At 53.0% G+C, this 12,542-nt stretch overlaps 6 protein-coding genes across 6 annotated transcripts; 4 read left to right on the top strand and 2 right to left on the bottom strand.

Annotated features, from left to right (window-relative positions):
- Nucleotides 1-282: 282 nt before the first annotated feature.
- Nucleotides 283-1,761, bottom strand: HER10_EVM0002122 (methyltransferase domain-containing protein). Its single transcript, XM_035471848.1, has 2 exons — nt 1,625-1,761; nt 283-1,553 (listed from the first exon to the last, which is right to left on the bottom strand). Exons 1-2 carry the CDS (start codon nt 1,636-1,638, stop codon nt 617-619), a joined length of 951 nt encoding a protein of 316 aa, XP_035331257.1. The 5' UTR covers nt 1,639-1,761; the 3' UTR covers nt 283-616.
- Nucleotides 1,762-1,804: 43 nt separating this feature from the next.
- Nucleotides 1,805-3,163, top strand: HER10_EVM0005118 (CoA binding domain-containing protein). Its single transcript, XM_035482975.1, has 2 exons — nt 1,805-2,357; nt 2,554-3,163. The coding sequence occupies exons 1-2, from the start codon at nt 2,009-2,011 to the stop codon at nt 2,925-2,927; spliced, it is 723 nt and encodes a 240-aa protein (XP_035331456.1). The 5' UTR covers nt 1,805-2,008; the 3' UTR covers nt 2,928-3,163.
- Nucleotides 3,164-5,628: 2,465 nt separating this feature from the next.
- HER10_EVM0003722 (GPR1/FUN34/YaaH-class plasma membrane protein) lies at nt 5,629-7,023 on the top strand (the record flags this gene model as incomplete). The annotated part of the gene is made up of 5 exons (XM_035473386.1): nt 5,629-6,109; nt 6,175-6,264; nt 6,332-6,558; nt 6,629-6,813; nt 6,874-7,023. Exons 1-5 carry the CDS (start codon nt 5,802-5,804, stop codon nt 7,021-7,023), a joined length of 960 nt encoding a protein of 319 aa, XP_035331372.1. The 5' UTR covers nt 5,629-5,801.
- Nucleotides 7,024-7,427: 404 nt separating this feature from the next.
- HER10_EVM0002760 (uncharacterized protein) lies at nt 7,428-8,380 on the bottom strand (the record flags this gene model as incomplete). Its single annotated transcript, XM_035472456.1, has 3 exons — nt 7,428-7,886; nt 7,930-8,266; nt 8,334-8,380. The coding sequence occupies 3 exons, from the start codon at nt 8,378-8,380 to the stop codon at nt 7,428-7,430; spliced, it is 843 nt and encodes a 280-aa protein (XP_035331302.1).
- A 1,121-nt stretch (nt 8,381-9,501) lies between these two features.
- On the top strand, nt 9,502-10,340 carry HER10_EVM0007686 (axe1 cleaves acetyl side chain groups acetyl xylan; the record flags this gene model as incomplete). Its single annotated transcript, XM_035477234.1, has 3 exons — nt 9,502-9,952; nt 10,008-10,096; nt 10,158-10,340. The coding sequence occupies 3 exons, from the start codon at nt 9,502-9,504 to the stop codon at nt 10,338-10,340; spliced, it is 723 nt and encodes a 240-aa protein (XP_035331611.1).
- Nucleotides 10,341-11,282: 942 nt separating this feature from the next.
- HER10_EVM0010027 (uncharacterized protein) lies at nt 11,283-12,056 on the top strand (the record flags this gene model as incomplete). Its single annotated transcript, XM_035479497.1, has 1 exon — nt 11,283-12,056. The coding sequence occupies one exon, from the start codon at nt 11,283-11,285 to the stop codon at nt 12,054-12,056; it is 774 nt and encodes a 257-aa protein (XP_035331757.1).
- Nucleotides 12,057-12,542: the final 486 nt, after the last annotated feature.

Here is a 12,542-nt window from a genome sequence, read left to right on the forward strand (position 1 = left end):
GGTCTACCTATGTACCTTACCGTTTACCTACAAAAGTGCGGCAAGTACGACTGACTGTACGTGGGTGGTGCCTTCCTCCTACAAACACAGTGCGCCTCTGCAACACAAGGCCAAACTCCTGAAACCTGACGGGGCAACCACCGTCGGGGGCTCCTCTTTCCCAATCTTGCTAGGTTATCACAGCCAATCACGGCTCTCGGATGAGTTGCTGCCCCCCTTGCCTCTTTTGCCCGGTCCCAATGTCCACCTGCCCAATGGTCCACGACTCCATCTTCCAATATTCTGCCATGGCTGGAGACTTGCACAAACGCTATCGACATCTTTCATTGCGGTGAGCCGACACAACCTACACCACCTTACGTCAATCTACGGATACGGATATGTCTTTGCACTAATTCGAGTTGTGCCGAATCACGACTACCCAGACCGTCTAAACTCTCAATCGACCCAAACTTGTACGCTGCGGTTCGTCCCGACTCTTCAGACTGCCATATCAGGCTCGACCTGCGAGTAAACCCACTTCAGCTTCGGCACAAACGGAGCATTTCTCCATGATCTCTCTCTCTCGCACTTGACCCCGTCACATCCTCTCTCTGCAGGTAGAGTCCAGAAGCCGTCACTTTCTCTTGGCCAGGATGATAGTCGTCCCCCATACGGCCTCAACTTCGATCTCCCGCCACTTATCCCCCGCAGCTTTCCACTCCGGCACCGCCTCCAGCAACCGATCGAACAACAGATCCGCAATATCTCCTTCCGCCCCGCCCTCCGCCCGGCTCTTCAGCTCCGGGTGCGCGTCTTTCCACCCGCGGTACGCGCTGAAAGTGTGCACGTAACCTTCAAACTCGCCCAGCTTCATCGTCTTACGCTGCTGCCACGCTGCCCGCGGGTCTTCAGGCTCCATCACCTCCGTGTTGGCATCGGCCTGCGAAGTCTTCCTGTCCGGGTCGTACACGATGCGCTTCACCTTCTCCCACTCCGACTCGGGGGGCACAACTGCCGCCAGGTTATCCCGCAGGATCTGCCGCCCGGGCTTCTCCCAGTACGGCCCCATCGTCTCCACCCCGCTACCGGGCGACGACTCCCCCTCGCCGTAGCAAAAGTGCATAAAGATATCGTTAACCGCCGGGAAACCGACGAGAATATTGTCCTTGTACCCCCAAAATGCCAGCGTACCGCCGCTCTTGACCACTCGCGCCAGCTCTGGCCACACTTTATCGTAGTTGAACCAGTGCGCCGCCTGGCCAGCCACCACGAGGTCTACCGAGGCGTCAGCCACGAATGACAGATCCTCGGAGCTGGCCTGGCGAAAGGTGATTTTTGAGTCCGAGGTTGAGTCTGCTGCTTGCTTCACCATGCCCGCACTGGGATCAATAGCGATGACGCGAGCGAAGCTTGGACTGAGCTCTCGCGAGATGAGACCATGACCGCAGCCCAGGTCCAGCGCCGTGCCGCTGGTTGACTGACTGTTATGATACGCCAGCACCGTCCTGAAGAGTGATGCAGGGTAGGATGGGCGGAAGGCCGCATAGCCTGCGGCCGAAAAGGTTGAACGTCTGCAATCACATGTCAGCTTGAGACCGATGGCATTTGGAATTCTGCTGCCAAGATGAGTTCGCCCACGTACGCAAAAACAGACATCGTTAGCCGTGTAAGGAAGGTAAGTTATTATAGTGAAGCTGCAAGGTTGCAGTTGCTAGCCCTGGCGAGATTGGTGGGTTGGTTGATGGTCCAATAAAGACTCAATGATGTGTAATGCGTGTAGTCGCACCCGTCTCTTTGACCGAAAAGACGGCGGCCATCCTCCATTTTATTCCATGCTTCTCTCGGGCGGGATCCTTCCGACGATTCAGGGACCACGGCTATCCGGAACAAGACCGTCAAAGAAAACCTGCTATGATACATTGCCACGAGGGCATTTGGAAGCCTCACAGACTCAATCTCACATATCGAAACCCAAGCCCTGACTAAGATCCCAGAATAAGGCAGGTAGTAGCCGCGGCTCCGTGGTATGCATGGCAGACTTACAGTGGCAGGTCGCGTCATCAGCCGTGGCCCGCACGCCTCGGCCGCTCCCCAAAGGGTCCCACTGACGTGCTCGGGGGTCGGAGCTCCCAGCCTGGCCCCTCGAAACTCCATTTCAAGGTCCGAGTCGCCCGCCCGAGGAACCCCTCCATCTCCGTCCTCCTCGCTCTTCAACAACTCCCGTCGCCGCACCTCGAATACACTTTCCACAACTTGGCCCGTCCCGAAACTAGTGCCCGACATGTCGACCGAAGCTACGGCCCGTGTTTTCTTTTCGCAAAAGTTCGTTGCGGTGGTGGGTGCCAGCTCGAACCCTGCCAAGTTTGGCAATAAGAGTGCGTTGTTCCCCCGCTGCTTATTCCCGCTGGACACTTGCTTCAAGCTTGGTCTAAGCTTGAGGAGCTGTCACTCACTCATTCACTCACTCACACTCATCTCACTTGACTAATCTCACCTCACTCTCACTCTCACTCTCACTCACAGCACTCTCTTGAGATCTCCAACTTCAACCGTCACTAACATCCCTTGCAGTCTTCGCCTGGTACTTGAACCACTCCATCCCCGCCACCCCCATAAACCCGACCGCAAGCACCGTCAACGCCCTCGGAAAAGACCATCCGGCCCTCCCCAACCTCACGGCCCTACCTCACCCCAAGGACACCGCCGTCTCCATCATCACCCCGCCGCCAGCGACACTCAAGGTCCTGCAAGAGGCGAAAGAGCTAGGCGTGCCTGCCGTCTGGCTGCAGCCGGGCACCTTTGACGACGCGGTGCTCGAATACGCGCGCGGCGAGGGCGGCTTCGAGGCCGTTGTTGCCGGGTTCGGGGGCGGTACCCGCGGCGGGGAAGGGTGGTGCGTTCTGGTTGATGGTGAGAGGGCGATGAAGGCTGCGGGGAAGCTTTGATCGGCCTGGAGGTTTGTCCGATTGACTCGTGATATAAATCGTGGACCGTTCTAGAGTATTGGGAATGAGGGCCTGCTGAACGAGGGGTTCCTGAGATGAGATGCTGTTACGAGATGAATGAATACTAGTTTCCTACCAAAAAGGGTCACCAGCGACCCCAATGCGAGACTATAGAAGCAAACTATACTTGGGTTCTGTTGATCCATGTACTAGACTCTGGGGTCCTTGGTTCGTCTTCATGGATTCCCCATCGTGAGAGATGCCGCGTTGGCGATCTCGTGCCGAGATAGCTCCGTCCTGGTCCGTCTTTAAAGTTGTGACGGGCGCATCTTCTGCATCGTTTGGACCGGCATTCGCTGAAGGTCACACCACCCCTCCATCCATCTTCCAAATTCAAATCTCCAACCCTTCTGATGCATCGACAGGACGATCGCTCTTGGGATCTTGGGTTGCTTCATGGTACGGACACAACTCCCCTCAAAATCGAGTCAAGGGCTGTGCTGCCAAGTCTGGGGTAACGGGTAGCGTATAATGCCGGGGCCGCATCTGCCGCCCTCCCCCTCCTTCTCTGCCCCCCGACAACGCCTCCCAATTGAGCCTCAAGTGACTCCATCATGACATGTACATTTATCGATTCTAAGCCCCATGCCAAGTTCCGTGGGTGGCCGGGTTGCAAGGACCATTAGCCCAGTCTGACTGTCAAGTTTCGGGGTGTTGAACAGTCTTCTTCTCAGACCAACTCAACTCATCTTTTCAGGTCCAGCATCCCATCTCTCCCCGACTCCCAACTAAACTTCCCAAGCCCCTTTGTTCATTCTCACTGTCCTTTTCCGTCGTGCCGTGAGTTATGGGGCATCTCAACGGAGTAGGCAATAACTCTGAACATGCAATGATGGAACGCACACGCCTCATCCGCTACCCCGACGCTCCCCATCCCATTGACCCGTCACACCCCCTAGTCTATAGTCAGATAGCGACAAAGTGTGGTGAGGTGTAGAGCTTTCCCCGCAATACCTCTAGCCTGCCCCACACGAGCTGAAGCTTCCCTTCCCCCCTCGTCCTCCATCATAGGTCTCCCCCAAAACTCAAACCAAACCAAGCCCAGCTTCCCCTTTTCGGAATACTAAACGACTAAGGTACGCTCTTGAGTCTTGACTCTCGACGTGGTAGATCATGGATAGTACTGGACCGGGGGCAGGAAAGCAAACGACGGACGTAATTCCTAGGCGCTACTGCAAGACCGGTCAGATAAAACTGTTGTTCGCTCCCGTCAAGCCAAGGAGACTTCGCGGCTATCCTTCCTTATTCCCAGACTACATCCATGTGCCGCTCAATGCCGGAGTAGGTTTGTGTGATTGTTCCCCATCCACGCTATTCTGCATACCAGAGTCAGAAAACTTCCGTTCCTCCATGTCGTTCATTCGTCCGCCCGTTGATTCGTTGGTTTCCGTTGGCATTTGCGGTTCCGCATCCTTACCCCAGCTTTTCGCCCAGGTCCTGCCCATTGACGAACTCGTTTCCATTCCCACCCCCAACTTCCAACAAGCGCCGCCACCGGTGGTTCTCCCTTGCCTCCACGCGAGATTGTTCGAGTAAGCCTCAACTGGGGCAAGGTAAGGTATTGACTCGCTCAGAGCCTTAGACACACATGCCCCAGAGGCCGTGAGCTCGACACGTCCAGCAGTGACACGCCTTAAACCTCAAACGCTCAGTTCTGCATCCGCGCGAACCCTTGACGACTCACCAGTGTGATGTGACGGGAGCCCTGGGCAGGCGTGGCAGGCGTGGCAGGCGTGGCAGGCGTGGCAGGTCTTGCCGTTTCCTCTTCTCCTCAGCCCCAAATGTGTTCAACTGAGACATTGACGGGTTGACTCTTCCCAGACCGCGTGCCTTCACACCCTCACCTGGGGAAAGGAGACGGAAAGACACAGAGACGTTGTTGGTCCAAGACAGGACGCAACGCTCCATAGAAAGCAAGCAAGCAAGCATCTTGCCTTTTGCCCCCAGCTTTCTACCAAAACCATGTTCAATCCCCAAACGTGCTGTCCCCCCAATCCGATATCCTCCCCAGTGGTCTACCTCCATACGGATACCTCGTTCGAACCATGCTTTCTGCGGCAGCGAGCTTCCAACGAATCATCCTCGTGGATCCTGCATCATGCCCACCCTCCAGATTGCAGCCAACCCATCCATCCCTTGTCCCGAATCCTGGGGTATCCGTCTGCCGGTCGTCCTAGCCCCAAAGTGGGTTCGGTCGATGTGGAGGAGCCTCTTGCCTTCTTGCCCACTTGGCCTCCTCACGGACGCGTTTGTGTCGTCGGTCGTCGGTCGTTGAGAGAGATCTACCTCTAGATAACCCAGTCGTGGTCCTCGTAAACCCCGGTATTCCGTTTTGACGTGTGGGCGACCGGGGGGGAGTCGGGGGAAGAGGAGGAGGGGGGGCGTGGGAGAGTGGTGATGATGGGAAAAGACTATCCGACTCAACCGTCCTGCCAGCAGGGCTCCCAAGGTGCCAAGATGGCCCCGGTCCGTTGCTAAACCCCCCCAGTCTTTGCTTTTTTACGTCTTGGAAACGCTCTTTAGGGTGTGGATGAGAGACACTGAGAGAGAACGCGACAGATTGAAAGGAGATGTGTGTGTGGAGGACTAGACCCGTTACGGCCGGCCTGGATCTTTATACATCTAATGGCCCAGTTCCCTCCTCTCGAAACACCATCTGCGTTCAGTCTTGGTTGTCATTCCTGTCGTCTCTTATTTCCTCCGTTCATCCAAAGAACATAGTGTACCATCTGTATCATTATCCCTTTCCTCAATTGCTCTGTCAATTCCTTTGATACCCCTCTGCCATCTTAATCAACCTCCACAGACGAAACAATGGATAACAAGGAAGACATCCATGAAGTCAACTCCCATTCCCACCACAACGAGCACCGCCGCCCGTCGGACCCTCACCAGCGCGTCGACAGCCACCATCGTCGTGTGCCCAATGGCGGCGGCTACAATGGCGAGTACCCAGAGGACGAGTACATGGCGCCCCATGCCAGCCGCGACGACGCACTCAAGAGGATGAGAACGGCCGGGTCAATCTCCATGTCGCCCGAGCTGTTTGAGAAGCTGTATCTTTCACCGCAGAATAACGTCAAGGGGGATCTGCGCAAGACCTTTGGTAACCCGACTCCGATGTAAGAGAATCTCATACCTTGGTCGACGATCATGGGTGAAGGCGTGTTGGCTGACACTTATACAGCGCCATTGTTGGATTCCTCATCTCACTGACGCCTCTTGCTTGTGACTTGATGGGTTGGAGAGGAGCTGGCGGAAGCGGTGCGGCAGGCATGTAAGTCATCCCACAACACTCCCCCCTCATCAGGACGCCTCTCAAACTCACACGTTTTCCTCCACAGCGGCTCATACTTCTTCTTCGGCGGTCTCCTCATGTTCGTAGGCGGCCTCCTCGAATGGGTCCTCGGCAACACCTTCCCCTCTGTCGTCTTCCTTACCTTCTCCTCCTTCTGGTTCACTTTTGGCGCGACTCTGAACCCCTCCTTTGCCGCCTTCTCATCGTACGCACCCGCGAACGCGACGTCTGGGGCCGAAGGTTTGACGACGCAAGGGTTCAATGCTAGTTTCGGTCAGTCACTGCCTCTTGCCCCTTTTCTTACGTCTCGATGGACTTGAACTGACACAGGTTACTTTGACAGGCTTCATCACACTCGCGATGGGCATGATCTGCGTTGTATTCCTCATCTGCTCGCTCCGCACCAATATTGTCTTCTTCCTCATCTTCTTGACGCTCGTTGCTGCGTTCGGGTTGATTACGGCCGCGTATTGGTTCCTTGCCATGGATTACACTGGCAATGCTGCCTACGCCGCAAAACTCCTCCAGGTAAGTCTTGAGGGTATGGGATGTGTGAGGAACTAAAACAGTACTGATACCATCTTGTAGGCTGCCGGTGCTTTCGCGTTCGTGACTTGTGCCGCTGGTTGGTGGCTCATCTTCGCTATCCTCTTGGCATCGCTCGACTTCCCCTTGGAACTTCCCGTTGGAGACCTGAGCAGAGTGATTCGTGGAAAGAGCGAAAAGAGCCAAGTTTAAAGGTTCTCCTTCAAAACTGATATCTAGAGGTGCTGGCGCAGGAGGGCAAGTCGTGTTTGTCCGTGATGTTATCTCGTCAGCAACATTTATGCGTGGAGGATGATGAACTTTATACTCTGATGTCTTGAGTCACATGTGATTTAGTCTTCACACATGGAACAGCTGTAACAATGCATGCCAAATATTTAATTCATGCCCGAATCCACTCCGTCAATCTCCAGTGCCCCGGTCCTGACTAGATGCGTAACGAAGACTGCAACTCCTGTCCGTCCCTCTTTCCCTTCTCTAGCACGACCCCGCAACGAATTGAAAACAACATCAGATATGTTCTGAATGGTCATTATCCTATCTCCGCTTCATGTAATCCTCGTCCGCCTTGTTGCTCAATGTTGAACCTAGTCTTCCTATTCTTCAGCTGCTGGTTCGCTAGGACCCTCACTCAACTCCTTCCAGTAGCTGTGGGGAATCTCGTCGAGCAAGTCAAGCCCAAATTCAGGCGTGATTCTTCGTAGTTCCTTGAACCTCTTACCGGTATCGATCCAAGTCATGTTGGCGAGGAAGTACCGCGTGATAAGCCTCCGTAATGAGTCCCCATGGACTGTCCATGAATAGATGATCGGCACGGATTCGAAAAGGACGGTCTTCAATTGTAAGGTCCCGGGACACTCCGATAGGAAATGTCGGATCCTAGCCAGGCACATCTTCTTGAGATCTTCGATGGCGTACTTGTCAGCGAGAAAGTAAAGCTGAACGTGGTGCATGTACATTGGCCTCAGGTGTTCAACATGCCGGCAAGCTTTCTCGAACGCCTCAATGCCGGTAAACTTCTTCAGAATAGCCTGAGTCTGGTCCATAGGCGGTGGCTTTTCATCGCGGCCCTTCCCATGGAAAAAAAATCTCATTTACAAAGTGGTGTTGTGAGCCTCTGTGTTCGGTAGCCCAGAAGTATCCTTGCATTGAAGGGGGCAAGTTCTTGGGTGCGTCGCCATCCTCAGGAGCCTCATTCTCTTTCGTAGGCAGAGCTTTGGATTCCGGCAGTGAATAGTCACCTCGGCAGGCGAATTGTGCCAGCAGGACGAAAGTGATTGGATCAGTATCGTCCCAGATGACATTGCACTCCCTGGACTCTTGAAAGCCTCCCGTCAGGAGGGCGCGTAGGGGCGGCGAAAGATTGGCGAAGCGGGCTTCGGGGACGCTGTATTCTATCTTCTCCGGACCGACAATGAACTTGATGTCCCTTAGACTTCATCGCTCTGGGCCATATGTTAGCAAGCCTAGGTTTAAGGGGAAGGTGGCGGGGTTGCATATACTCATCCAAGTCCTCGAAGGTGTCGAATCGTTTCCGTTCGCCAAGCATATCTGCGAGGTGAGGTGTGCTTCGCAATTTTGACTGGCGTTTGCAAAGGATGCTTGATAAATTTGGAGAGTATGAGACAGGAATAGTAATGATATATTTCTGCTCAAGAAGCCTCCTGCTGCACAAAGGTTGTTGACCGGGGGTTCGGGTTGGCGAGTGGAGGTTTGCAATAGGAGGGTGCAGTATGGGCGTGGCTAGACGATTTAGGATCCTGATATCCGGCTTCTTCTCTTTTGAGCGGCAAAAGAATTGACTGGGTCAGTAGAAGCTACCGTGGGTGAAAACCTCAGTCGCTCCTTCCTAGATGTCTTCCATTGCGGAATACACGTGATAACATCAAGTTACCAAGCAAGGCAGTACGATACCCAGGCGGACTCAACCTACTCCGTCGACGACACTGGTAACATCCAAAAATCTTCTCAAAGCCCAAGATGTCGGAAAGCAAACCTCTGTTACTACCTAAGACCTCTGACTCTCAAGATGCGTAGCCTTACCTTACCTTGGCCCTTCAAAGAGGAAGTACCCGGTCGTTTGATTGTCAAGGACATGGCTCGCCTTACCTGGAGCGATCAGACAAAGAATGACCTAACAGCTAGTATTTGGCTGGTAATTATTTTGGCAAATGAATATTCCATTAAAGACTTCCTTCGAAAAAATATTTTTTCTCATTTTTGGTACTCCAATAAATGCAACGGGCCGGCCCGCATCATTCTTTGTTGTTGAAGGCCCTCCTAGGCGGACTTTATTCTACAAATACTCCCTCAACCTCCTACTCAGATGATTACTGAACATATCGACGCCGCAGGCAATACTTGGCCGAGAAGCTTCGATTTCCAGAACTGATCCAGGTAAACGTCCGTGCCTGCGGCGACATGCCAGCGTTCGGATCTGCCCCACAGATCTACGAACGGTGAAAGCCAAGTCCGTTAATCTAGAATGGCGGGGGGAGTGCGTGGCATCGCCGAGAGCCGCAAAATGTCGACGTTTCTACGTGGCCGACTTGCCGGATAGTCAGGAGAACCCCCTTAATTCATCATGTATATAAATCGTCTTTGTCGTCAAGGATCCATGACTCGGCAGCTCACTACTGATGACACTTGTTCTTGGCCATATCTTCAGCTATGTCTCTCCTCACTAAGGCCGCCGTCATTGCTTGCATTTTACCTGCTCTCGCGCAAGGTAGCAAGATTCCTCTTGCTATGCGACAGACCCTCAACACGACTTGCGCTGACATCCACTATTTTGAGGCTCGAGGCACAACGTTGTCCTACCCCGGAAGCTTGATCACGGTCATTGACCCGCTCATGGAGGCCTTTCCCAACAGCAACTATGAAGATATTGTCTACCCGGCCACGGACGAGTCTGGAAGCGACAGCTACTTTGTTGGAGTTCGCGATGGCGCCAAGCAGATCATCTCTTACGCAGAGGCTTGCCCTGAATCCAAGATCGTCTTAATGGGATATTCTCAGGGTGCTATGGTTCTTGGAGATATCTTGGCTGGCGGTGGTGATGGCAACATCCTGGGCAATTACACCAAGCCTCTGGTCGATGCTCGCACTGTCGGAGACCACAGTAAGGCTAACTATAAAGTTTGGTTTAAGAGTAACCTGCTGACATCGTTGTCCAGTCGCGGCGATCTTGCTGTACGGCAACCCCCGACACATGCCGAATCAGACCTACAATGTTGGCAACGCTTCCACGTTTGGTGCCACAGGCGTAAGTTTCAACCTCGTTGAGAAAAGCTTTGGATGGCTATTGTGACTAACGCTGTTCGCAGAAATATCCTCGTACCGCTGGACAACTTGCTTCCTTCAACGTCTACGCCGACAGAGTCCACGACTACTGTAATTACCAGGACGGAGTCTGCGATGCTAGCGGCAGCAACCTCACCGCGCACATGGCGTATCCGTCGGATTACGACACCCAAGCAGTTGCCTGGTTGGAGTCTAAACTCCAGTGATGCTGAGAAGCATTCCAGACTTTGCCGAAATCTCATCTATTTGAGTATAGAGGATGCCCAGAAGCCGCTTGTCACTTACCGAAAACCCAGAAGGGAGAGATAGGCAGCAGCCGGGAATTCTTCTGGCCCTTGAAATATGTTATTATGATGAGTTCATAGCTTGTTGTAAGCAAAACAAAGTCGTAGATGCTGATGGGTAGAGTCTAAGACCGAAGATGTAATTGATGGTCGAGGATATTTCCGAGTTCTGTAATTTTTGCTTCGGATCATTTATATACACCAGATAAAGCTCAATTGAAAATCGCTGAGCCCGTCTGTTTCACATGGTCTGCGATATAGGAGGAATTCATGAGTGTGGTGAAGCCCGAAGTAAATCCCACGAGGCAGGCCCCAAAATATTTCACGTTCCTTCCAAATCCCCACTTCCACCACCTTCCTCCAAAGTTGGTTTACTCTCCCGCTTGCCTTCCCTCACCCAACCCTCGATTCAAGCAACCACAATATTCCTTGAGATTCATCAGTCTCAAGCTTCTTCAAATTACTTTTTCTTCCCTCACCTCCAGCCCCCCAACTTTTCTTCCGCCTCAACGAGCTCGTGACCGAGCTTTAGCTCTGCAATAACATCGATCCTCACAATGTCGCTGAAGCGCAAGCGTGACATGAATCAGTTGGGTTTCCTTCACTTGGACGTGTTTAAACCAAGTAAAGCTGACATGAAAGTCTAGGATCTTTCGATCTAGGACAATTACGTTCATCATCAGCAAAGATGAGACAGAATACACAGGCCACGAATCCGCATTCTTAGCAATGTCCCAATCTTTCAAAGATTTCGTCAGACGAAACATAAGGACTACATTTAAAATAGTCGGCGGAAACCAAGTCGGGGGTGTCTCACATTGCGTAGAGTGGGAAGATATTGAGCCGGCTAGTTTTGTCAATTTGATGGAGTACGCCTATTCCGGCGACTACGCGGTGCCTGCCCTGTCCAAGTCCAAGACGGATGACACCTCCAACGCAGTCAAGGGCGGCCACAGCAGCCATGATACACCTGGTACAGAGCGCGATGGTGGCGACGTTAAAGTCGACACGCCAGCCAGTACAAGACCGTCGACAGCGAAGAGACTTGTGCCCCCGCGTCTCGGGATGGGAGCTACCCGTACTCGACGAAATGCCCCGCAGCCTGAGATATCATCCCTGTACACATGGATCAGGAACGTCTCTCAAGGTCCGCAGTGTCAGCAACATACAAGCGCTCAGTATAAGTTCTGCGAGGAACACTTTCCCATTCCCCTTGAAGCGACCGAGTCAACTACTGAAGAATGGCTCGAGGACATCAAGTTACAACACCAGACAGGCTACAAGGAAGTCTTCCTCGCACACGCGAAGCTTTATCTCGTAGCAAATCAGTTCGAGATTGTTGAACTCAAAAGACTTTGCTTGCACAAGCTTCGCCAGAATCTGTTGCATGCCCCAGGCACCGACGAGATGCTGCGAGGCACGACCGATACGATTAGGCACGTTTACTCGAACACCATATCCCGAGATGATGATCTCAGAAAACTGCTTCTGCAATTCTGTCTCACCGATATGGAGTGGATGATGAGGGACAAGGATCTGGAACCAGTGCTGGAGAGTGTCCCTGGTTTCGCCATTGACCTGTTTCGCGTAATTCCTCATGATTACTGGAGAGAGATCAGAGATGGGGGGGCTGCCTGAGAGGCATAAGCGAGTATATGGGGAACAGGACACGATTGATGGCGTATTCCCGAGAAAGGGGTCGAGCGTGCCTCACTATCATGACGAACTTTTCATCGTGGTCAATGTCGAAAATATGCAGGGCAAAGTTGTTTGACCTCGGGGAACGGATTTCTCAGAGTGCGGTAGTTCAGGAAGAGGTACGAAAATAGAAGTTTGTAAGAGCAATTTCAGGCCACAAAAAAACACGCCACTAGAACCTGCCCTGGATAAAATGTTCATGGACAGTCCATAGCGAAGTAAAAGGTAATTTACGGAGTACCTTGCGTTTGCTTTCTTAGTTGAAGTCGGACATGGGGGCTGATTGATGACTAACACAGTGTGGCTGAGAGCCCTGCCACAAAACGGACAGGGCGATGATGAGCCACACCCCGCCGGACCCACCAGCTAGCAACGGAAACAGAGGTTGAATGTAAACAAACGCGATCGGGATGGCCAATACAGTTT

This window comes from Colletotrichum scovillei (assembly GCF_011075155.1).
Source record: "Colletotrichum scovillei strain TJNH1 chromosome Unknown Contig00007, whole genome shotgun sequence".
NCBI lineage: Eukaryota > Fungi > Ascomycota > Sordariomycetes > Glomerellales > Glomerellaceae > Colletotrichum > Colletotrichum scovillei.